The following is a 10,872-nucleotide window of genomic DNA, read 5'->3' as shown; positions in this document are numbered from 1 at the left end:
TTTTGAAGGCTCTTCAATATTCTATTTTTTGCCAAAAAATTTGATCTACAATTCATTTTTTTATGAAAGTGTAATTCTATTTTTTATATATAAATTAAAAATACTAGCAGTAACATGTTTTTGTACATGCAATGAGTGTGCCGATAGGATATGAAATTTAAGAGAAAAAATTATGTAGAATGAACATTAAATAATGTAAATATAAGTTTTTTAAAATGAAAATACAAAAATTAAAAAGTTGAAGATTAAAACATAGATATAAAATTTAAGAAATTTGAATATTACTTAAGAAACGTGTTCAATAATTTCAAGATTTTATAATTAAATTCAATTTATCAAATATGAAAAAAAAATCATTTAAAAAATAAACCCATCAAAAAATTTATTATGAAAAATTAATAAAAGAAATAGAAAAAAATAATATGAAAAATATCAACATCTCTAACAAATATTCTATTGACTAAATAAATTATAAAAATTGAAAAAACAATATTTAAAGAAAAAACTAAACTAATATAAAAAAAAAATAAAAAAAAATTAAATAATTTTAAAACTAAAACCTAAATCAATTTAAAAAATTAAAAGTTTAATAAATAGAAATCACAACATAATCTAATGTGGAGATCACAAGTAATTATTTTTTAAATAAATAAGAAAAGAGAAATAATAGATAAAAGTGAATATTTAAAATATAATCTTATGTGAAAAAATTAGATTATTAATAATTTTTAATTTAAATAACATAATAGTTACTAAAATAATTTAAATAGATTAATAAATATTATTTATTTAAATTAAATTTATCATATATGAAAAAAAAGCATTTAAAAAAATTTATTATAAAATCTATTATAAAAAATAATAAGAGAAATACAAAAAAAATATGTCTAACAAATATTCTATTGACTAAATAAATTATAGAAACTAAAAAATAATATTTAAAGAAAAAATTAAAGTAATATAAAAAATAAATTAAAATAATTTAAAAACTAAAATCTAAATAATTTCAAAAATCAAAAGATAAATGAATGGATCACAACATGAGCTAATGTGGAGATCACAACTAATAAATAGGAAAAATAAAAAAGAAAAAAGAAAAAGTTAAAAGTGGATATAACAACTAATAAATATCAAAACAAAAGTTAAAAGTGGAGGGAGATAAAAACTGGCTGGTAAATAATTAACAAGAAGGATTTTCAATTTTTTGGCTAACCTGACAACTATCTTGGCCAATTTGCAAATTTTCTACCAAAAATTAAATTTCTGAGAACAAAATTCCCACAAATAACCTATCGACTAAATTAACTTAAATTTTTGTTACATATTCAAAGTTACATTTTTAATATAAAATTTATGCATATACATCATATTATTATTTATAATATTAATATAACTTTTCATAATATATAAACAATTTTATTTAAAAATCTAACTAATTGTTTTAGGTTAAAAATATATATGATGCTAATATTTGATATATATTTATGATTATATTAAAAAATTCAATAAATTTTTTATATGATAATAAATATTATTATTTTAATTAAATAAAAAATTTAAATTATAACTCAATCGAATTATTATTTATCAAATACACATGCATACTTAAATTTAAAAACCTTACATAAGTTCTATTATACTCTATGTTTCCTACATTATTTTATAATTTTATAGAGTTTTTTTATAATGAAATATTAAAAATTAGTTGTTAGAATATTAATTATAGTTTTATTCAGCTTACTAAGTTCATTTTTTATTTTACTTATTTAATATTAGTTAGTTTTACTTTTTAATGACAGCTATTTAAACATTTGTAAGTAATATAACTATAACGTCAAGGACATGTCAATATGTGGCACTTGTTCATTCTACATTTCTTTCCATCTCTTCTCTCTTAGAGCATTTCACCATGCCACTACTTAGCTTATTTTGGTAAGCAGTGGCTAGTCAACAATTATAAGAAAAAAACTGTGGAACTTATGGTCCCATGAACATATATTTTGCTGCTTATTTTTAAGTAACAAACTTAAATTATGAATTAATTGATTAGATAATACTTTTACAATGATGAATTTAGAATAAAATATTTATAAAAATGAGGAAAAAAAGTTTGTGGAGCTATGTGATATTTTTGGTAATAAGTAGCGAATGTTTATTTTTAGCCCTTCCTCTTTTCGCATAGCTTATTTTCAATTGTTAAATAATAGTCACTCCACTAAAATAGCAAGAGATTCTAAATTATCTTTTATAGACACTTTTACATTTCCATGAGAACACTAAACTACTTAATTATAAGCATAAAGTGCACTTAAGCAACGGCATGGGAACAAAAGGTTAGTATCCCCAGCTAATTACTTTCTATCTCTACTAATTTATACTAATTATCTCCTTTCTATATTTATTTATGATATGTAAGAAGTTTTATTTCTATGAAGCTTTACATGTGTTTTAGAAAGGCTTTATAGATTTACATAGTTAATCAATTATTAACACATACAGTAATAAATGTTGACATTGATACTATAATATGGACAATGCAAATTAATATAAATGTAAAATATTTTGTTGGATTTATTTAGACAAAAGGAAAAAAAAAAAGCCTAGGCATTACATTGTGCAAATACATTTCATATTATTTATTATTTTTGTAATTTCTTACAAATTCTACTATCCTACATTCTTTTATTAGACATTATTGTACTAACCTACTAAACTAATTATTAAAGATTATAATGTTAGTAACTATCAAATACTTGATCTACAAAATTGCAACAACAATTACTTGTCATTATGTCACACATGTTTAATCATGCTACCTTTTCTTTTAATTTACTTGTTTTTAAAAATTTTTTAAAAAAATTCTTGTTTGTTATCTCCTATTGTTTTAATTTAATACATTTTTATATTATATGCTTGCATTTTTATACGGTTGTCCTTTGGTATGTGTACATGTGATTTTCTTAGTGGTTTGTACTTTTCTTTTCTTTTCTATCATATCTCACTTTCTTTCTATTAAGTGTTTGTATTTGTATTCATACTTACATGTGTAACACACACACACACACATTAATTTCTACTTTCATTTCTTTTTAATTCTTATTTTCATTTCTAATTAATTTCCTTTCACTCCCTTTTAACCCCCTTTACCACATGATTTCCTTTCTTTTCTTCCTTTCAAATTATCATTTGATCTATACATCTTTATATTTATTATCCACAAACTCTTATCTTAATAATAAATCTTACAATTAAAAAAATCTAAATCCAAAAGCCAAACAATGCGAGGATTACAGATTGAAAAATCTAAAACCATAACAAATTAGAAGTGAGAAGTAAGAAAAATCTGAGCCGAGATTCCAAAATCCACTTGCACATGAGAAAGTGGTGAGTGCGACATGAGTTGACGCTCCCACTACCCATTGTTGTCTTTTAGTACCCACTTGGCCACGGGGGCCCCGTGATTATCTTTTAGTACCGTACGTGAAAATGGAAATCGACTGGCATTAATTGATCCTGTGGTGCGCAGAGAAGAAAAAGAGAAGATTCATCCCCATTTCCTGCTCAGTGCGACCTTACCGATCTATAAAGGACAAAAAAGTACAGACCCGCTAAAAGCGAAAAGAAAGACCCGCTACCCCCTTCGTGACTCCATTTGTCGCCTGCATATTATTATTATGTTACAACTCACCTAACTTCCAAAAATATCCGATTTTTATTTAACACCCTAAACTTTTGCTCTATTCCACGGACTTTATTTTAAGTGTGCTTGGAAATTTATAATTTAAATTAAGGTCCGCAGAAACTTTTCTTAATTAAGGAAAGCTGAAAAGTAGAAATTTAATACTACAGAAATGCGAGTGTGCAGAAATTGAGTATTTCACGGAAATATGATCTATGCAAGTATGTAGAAGTCTTCGTTTTTCATTGAAAGTCGGGTGGTTACCAATAACAATATTTTTCTTTTTTTTGGATGAAATCAATTGGAACTAATTTTTTAAGCGGCTTTGTATTTCTGTTGGTCATTGTGTGCTCTAGAATATTTAAAAGTTGAAACCTTAACTTTAAGCTCTTCATTCACCTATAGGAGTACACCAAAAAAATCAACAAGATTTGACTTACGATTTAGGAGTTCTAAATGTGAGAAGTTAGAGTAGATGATGCTGATTTTTTCCCTTAAGTATGTAATTAGTTTAATTTTGTTTAAATATATTTATATAATTGTGTGCTATTGTCCTATATGAAATTGCATCGATATCAATTTAGTAAAAATGCTAAAAAAAAAGATATTCCTATGGCTCCCATTCACTTATATTTTTTAACAAATGTTAACATTTTCTTTTAACATGTTGATACACATTTCTCAAGACATCTCTTTTTGGGTTTTGTTAAAGATTTACAACAATAAAATTTTAATATTCTCAAGACAAATATGTAAAGGTGAAAGTGTCAATGGTGCCATCCTATTTGAGATATAGTTATTTTATTAAATGTGTAATACAAATATCATAAAATAGAGTAAATGTTTAAAAAATTGATATTTTATGGATATAATCAATTATGATGATGGAATGTAAAAGATTATTGCATGGTGTTGTAGGCAAGCTCTTCTACTACTTAGAAGGATTACTTCTTTCAAAATTAGAGAACAAATAAATGAAACTTGGTCTAAATAGAAATAGAGTTGGGTAATTTTTCATTTGGTTTAAGGTTGTTGGTCTAGTTCTACATAAATGCAAACCATGAAAACTAATTAAACATTGTTTCTTTATCTCACATAAAGTGAAATGATAGTAGCAATACGAAACTTACTTTTCATCTATGTTTGTCCTCTTAAAAGATAATCAAAGACTGACCTTTTTATAGATAACTTCACATTTTAAGAGATCCCTCCAATCTCTAATAAATTCCAAATTTTACTTCTTGAATTTAATTCTTCTTTTAACAAAAGCATCATTTTAATTAGAAAAAATAACCTCCATGCCAATTGTTAATTAACATTTGTTAATTAAGATATATTGAAAACTTTAATGATTTAAAAACTTTAAATCTACCTTAAAACAAATGCTGTTAAATAACAATATATTTGCTTTCTCCAAATTTATTTAAAGTGAGCTAAGATTTCTACCAATTTTACTTTTAACAATATTTATCAGCAATGGCCTAGAGTTTCTCCCAAACTTGTAACTCTTCCTTCAACGACTGTCAAGATTCTCACCACTAAAGAAAAGATTGAAGTCTTCACCATATTCATTGAAAATAAGAAATTTCTATAGTGATTGCCAAGGGAACATGGATGCAACCTAGGTGCTAGACATAGCACTTTACCTCCAACACAGTGGCGTAGAAACTGAAAAATTAGTATAATAATATAATATACATGTACAAGCATAACAAACTAATCCTTCCTCTTAGTTTAATTACTAACATTTAGGGTCCGTTTGGCAACAGGAATACAAGCGAAATAGGCATATGTAAATTCTTAAAATTTTGAATTCTTCATTTGGATACACCAAATTGAAATTGGAATACAAAGTAAAATAGGAATACATATTCTAATTTTGGCCCAAAAATGAAGTTTTGCAATTCCACCCAAATAGGTGTTATTAGAATATGTATTCCTATTCCACTTTTTATTTATTTTAGAAAACATAAATTTTGAGGTCCGAATTCCCCTATTCCTATTCCCGCAGCCAAACTTAAAATGTAATAAAATGAACACTTAAAGTAAGTTTCAGACTTACGTTGACCGCCATTGACGCTCTCATTTGGACTGGTCAATTAATCTTAACTTACATTTTCTTTCTCTTTTGCACCATCGACTGCCGCCCAATCCAAAGAGTTCTACGTTCCTGCGGAATTTGCGGAGAAAAACAATCTATAAACAAGCCTTATAAATCTGAAAGAGCTTTTCCGACGTTTCTGCAAGCAGAGCATTCTCTTTTACTAAAATATATTATGGCACCAATAATACCCATCCGCGCTCTCACTCTCTTTTACTGCATTCTGACATTCTTACTTTTCTGTCTCCACTCCAATTCCCTCTCGCATGATGGCGTTGTTCTACTTCAAATTAAATATGGAGATTGGAGGGACACCCGAAATGCTTTGAGCGACTGGAATGAGTCTCAACCAAATCCCTGTGTTTGGACGGGAATCTCCTGCAGTTCTTTCAATACCGTTACCGCACTTAATCTCACGGGGCTCTCCATTTCTGGCAACTTATCTTCCGCCATATGCGCCCTTCCTAACCTCACTTCCTTGACTCTCCAATCCAATTTTTTCTCTGGTCCCTTCCCCCACGCCCTCCTCCATTGCCAGCGTTTGCAAAAGCTCGATTTGTCGAACAACCACTTCGCTGGAACGCTGCCCACTCGTGTCTCCGAGTTGAGCGAGTTGAGAGAGTTGAACTTGGCAAATAATGCGTTCAGTGGCCCCATTCCTCCAGCCTTTGGTACGCTGCCAAATCTCGAAGCTCTCTTTTTCCACGAAAATAGTTTGAGCGGAGAATTCCCTACTTTTGTCGGGAATTTAAAGTCTCTGAAGAACCTCACGCTTGACAACAATCCTCTGAGCCCTGCTGTGCTACCCAGTGAGCTTGCAAATTTAAAGCAACTGCAGCAGTTGTGGATACAAAACTGCAGTCTTGTGGGCGGAGTGCCGAGTTTCTTGGGCAATTTAACACAGCTGGAGAAGTTGGATTTGTCGCGGAATCATCTCTCGGGTGCTATTCCTACCACTTTGATGGCTCTCGAGAAGTTGAGAGTATTGTTTCTCTATGGTAACAATCTGTCTGGCCAAATTCCGGGCAACATTGGGCAATTGAGGAGCATAGAGAGTCTGGATTTCAGCGAGAATCAGCTTCGGGGGGAAATTCCCAAGGGAGTCGGCAATCTCACATATTTGTATTCTCTGCATTTGTTTAGCAATCGGCTAACGGGAGAGATACCCGCTGAGCTCGGCAATCTACGGTACTTGAGCTACTTGAAGGTGTTCCGCAACAAACTCAAAGGATGGCTGCCCCAGAGTCTGGGCACCTTCTCAAACCTCGCTCAAGTAGAAGTGTGGGAAAATGATTTGGAAGGTCTTCTGCCAGAGAATCTGTGTAGAGGGGGATTGCTCTACTGTTTTTATGGCTCTTCAAACAAATTTAACGGTACTCTGCCTTCGTCCTTCCAAGACTGTAATTCTCTAGAATATCTAAATATCGAGAACAATCGTCTGAGGGGTGAGATTCCACCTGGACTATGGGGAGCTTCCAGTCTCATGAAGCTGATTCTCAGCGACAATGTGTTTGAAGGTCAGATTTCAGCTGAAATCGGTGAAGCAAAGCATCTGAGTCGGGTGGAGATAAGCAACAACAGGTTCGAAGGAAGAATCCCTCCACAAGTAGGAAAACTGACAAATCTTCAGGTGTTCCAAGCCAGCTGCAACTGCTTGTTAGGCTCCATTCCCCATGAGCTCGGGTCCTTGAATTCGCTCAGTACTCTCCAGCTGGATCATAATTCTCTGTCAGGAGAACTTCCGAAGGAAATAATGTCACTAAAGAAACTGAGTCAGCTCAATCTGGCTCACAATCGACTTACTGGCCGAATCCCAGAGGTTCTGAACGACAACATAAACAGCCTTGATCTATCCAATAATTTGCTCAGTGGCGCAATTCCTCCCGAATTAGGAAGCCTGAAACTGACTGTTTTCAATGTCTCCAACAATGACTTGTCTGGAGGAATTCCTGATGCTCTCGATTCTGCGGCCTACAAGGAGGGCTTTCTGGGGAATCCAAAGCTATGCGGGGATCAGAATTTGATGCTACCTCTGTGTACTTCTCCTCACAAGTTATCACAACAGAGTTTGGCTACCATTGTGGTATCGGCTGTACTTACAGTGATCTTCATCTTGTGCTCCATCTGTCTGTGTTGCTTCTTGTTTATCAGGAGGCCAAGGAGAACGCCGTCGTGGAAATTAACTCCATTCCACTCGACCGATGTGGACGAGGTATGCATCCTCCACAACTTGAAAGAGGATAACGTGATTGGATCCGGAGGTGCTGGAAAAGTGTACAAGGTCATTCTCCCCAACAGGCAAGCCGTAGCCGTTAAGAAGATCCGAAACACAACACGATCCACTGGAAGTTTTCAGAGAAAAGGCGAGCAAGATGAAAATAAAAGCGGGGAGGTGGAAGTGAATACACTGGGGCTCATCCGGCACAACAACATCTTGAAGCTTCTCTGTTGCATATCGAATGAAGAGTCAGATTACAAGCTGTTGGTATACGAGTTCATGCCCAACGGTAGCCTGTTCGACCGTCTGCACGGTGGCCCTGAACCAGGAACTCCGCTGCTCTGGCCGATACGATATCAGATCGCCCTTGACGCGGCTCGTGGGTTGAGTTATTTGCATCACGATTGCACACCTCCAATTCTGCACAGGGATGTGACATCCAGTAACATCTTGCTGGATGAAGATTGTGGGGCTAAAATTGCAGATTTTGGCGTATGCAGAGTGCTTGATAGGTTGGGCGATGAATATACAGTGTCTGGTTATGTTGGGTCGCATGGGTATATAGCCCCAGGTACGAACAATTTATCTTCTTCATATTCTAACATTTAAAGTCTCTTGTATTAGATTATCTCATTTATTTTAATTTTTAAAATGTGGCGAGTAGAGTATGTGGAGAGGTTGAGGGTGGATGAGAAGAGTGACGTGTACAGCTTCGGAGTGGTGGTGCTAGAGCTGGTGAGCGGGAGGAAGGCTACGGGGGAGGCAGAGTATGGAGAGAGCGTGGACATCGTGGGTTGGATTCGCAACACAATTTTAATGGGCGGAGGGGAGATGGACGTGCTGGATGCGCGCGCGGCGGATGAGAAATGCGCGGAGCAAATGTTGTGCGTGTTAAGAGTAGGTTTGATGTGTACGAGCAGAGGGCCAAAGCAGCGGCCTTGTATGAGAAAAGTTGTGGAAAAATTAGAGGAATGCAATGGTGACAATGGTAAGAAAAGAAGGGATGACAAATTGTTTCAGCATCTGCAAAGGATTTCAGGCAGACACTCCGAGCCAGAGAACGAAATGGTTTTGTTCCTTGATTAACGGACTTCAACGTGATAAATTGTCGTGATCCAATTTTGTCTCGGAGGAGTCTCGACATCGGCGATGTATATGAAGAGAAGTAGAGTAGTGATAATTAAGTCAAATTGTGATATTGTTATTTGTATAATTTTTCTCGAGTTAAATTCATTGACCTTTATTTCATGAGTAGTGGTTCAGAGATCTTAAATCCATCTTTCATGAGAATGAATGAAACACTCAACATGCATTGGGTGATGCTCAAATAAGGGAAGCACCATAATGGAACACTCAACACGCATTAGATATAGGTGATGCTCATAGAGGTGAAGCACTAGAATGAGACAGTCAACACACATTCGATATAGGTGATGCTCATAGTATCACCTAGAGCCAATGCTTGTTGAGTGTCCCATTCACTGTCATGAGAGATGGGTTTGTGAACAACTACTCTTGAAATATGGATGAATTTGACTCAAAAAACCTATAGAGTTGAATCTTAATAGCAATATCACATAAGTAGAATAATTTTATAAAAAAATGTAAAATGTGAAGGGGGAATGAAAGATCTTTTACAGTTTAGTCTATGTGATTATGTTATTAATATATGACTTTAAGGAATAAATCATTTTCAAGGTTTTTATAATTGTATTATCTTTGTATTTAATGGTAAAAATAATTTTGTGATTATTTATATGTCAAAATATAAATAATTATTTTATGCAACTATAGAAATATTTATTTAATTTTGAAATGATTTGATATTAGAAATAGCTTACTATACACCAATGAATATAAAGATCTTTAAGAAATAAGTTCTTTGCAAAAAGAGGGGTAAAAATTTATTAAGACAGAAAGGAATACAACATGGAGCTCAATCTTGAGCAACAAGATCATCAAATGCTTGCACCATCTCAAAGGACAGTTGCCTCCTATCCCTAATATTCCAACCCGGATCATGACTAGATGCCCATTTGGCTAAACAATTAGCAGTTCTATTCCATTCACGAGGAATATACGTGAACCTAATGAACTGAAAAGAGGAAGAGAAGAAAAGAATCTGCTTAACAATAGTAGCCAGTTGCCAACTAACATCCTCAAGCTCTTGCAAAGAAAACATGTTCACTACTACCTGGGAATCAGACTCACAGATAATCTTACTCCATCCCCACAAGCAACACTGTTCCACAGCATATAAAATAGCCTGAGCTTCCATGAGATTGTTTGTATAATCACCCTTATGAACTGAGAAGAAAAATTTAACATCCCCAGAACTACAACGAGCCACTCCGCCAATACCAGCCAGACCAGGATTCCCACGGGAAGAACCATCAGTGTTAATTTTCAGAACTCTACAGGGAGGAGGAGTCCAGTGCCCATCCCGGTTAACCCGACCCTTCCTCTGATGATGAAGCTGCCTGGACATAAAAGGAAACCTATGAGCTGCAACCCCATCCTGCAGATGAAAATTGAGGTGATTACAGATAGCAAGATCAACCGGATCCATACCCACATCAAGCTCACACTTCACAAGAATAGTTTCTTGAAGAGAATGTGATATTTTCCATCAAAGATGCAAAACACCAAGCCGAACATCTTGGAATATGCGACGATTCCTCTCCAACCAGATATGCCAAAGCATGAAAGATGGGCCAGCAATCCAAGCAGCATGGAGAAAAGAAGACTTGGAGGGAGCAGTACCCAAGCGAGCCCAGAACTCAGGCAAAGAGGAAGAATGCCGACAAGAGCAACCCCAAGCGCGCCACCAAAGGTTCCATATCTGAGTAGAATAGGAGCAATGGAAGAACAGAT

The 10,872-nt window shown here is 33.7% G+C and overlaps 1 protein-coding gene across 1 annotated transcript; it reads left to right on the top strand.

The window, feature by feature from the left end:
* The first annotated feature begins 5,576 nt into the window (after positions 1 to 5,576).
* On the top strand, positions 5,577 to 9,647 carry LOC149534478 (uncharacterized). The gene is made up of 2 exons (XM_089803464.1): positions 5,577 to 8,569; positions 8,663 to 9,647. Exons 1-2 carry the CDS (start codon positions 5,956 to 5,958, stop codon positions 9,082 to 9,084), a joined length of 3,036 nt encoding a protein of 1,011 aa, XP_089659590.1. The 5' UTR covers positions 5,577 to 5,955; the 3' UTR covers positions 9,085 to 9,647.
* The last annotated feature ends 1,225 nt before the right edge of the window (positions 9,648 to 10,872 follow it).

Source organism: Cupressus sempervirens, chromosome 10 (genome assembly GCF_028749045.1).
Source record: "Cupressus sempervirens isolate cs-2001-9-10 chromosome 10, ASM2874904v1, whole genome shotgun sequence".
NCBI classification, from domain to species: domain Eukaryota; kingdom Viridiplantae; phylum Streptophyta; class Pinopsida; order Cupressales; family Cupressaceae; genus Cupressus; species Cupressus sempervirens.
The sequence above is the reverse complement of the archived record's forward strand: the minus strand, read 5'-3'. Positions and strand labels throughout refer to the sequence as shown.

Excerpts from the sequence above, each read along its gene's own strand:
- LOC149534478 (XM_089803464.1), top strand. The coding sequence starts at position 5,956 with ATGGCACCAATAATACCCATCCGCGCTCTCACTCTCTTTTACTGCATT. Across the intron at positions 8,570-8,662 it reads GCATGGGTATATAGCCCCAG|AGTATGTGGAGAGGTTGAGG; the intron begins GTACGAACAATT and ends TGTGGCGAGTAG.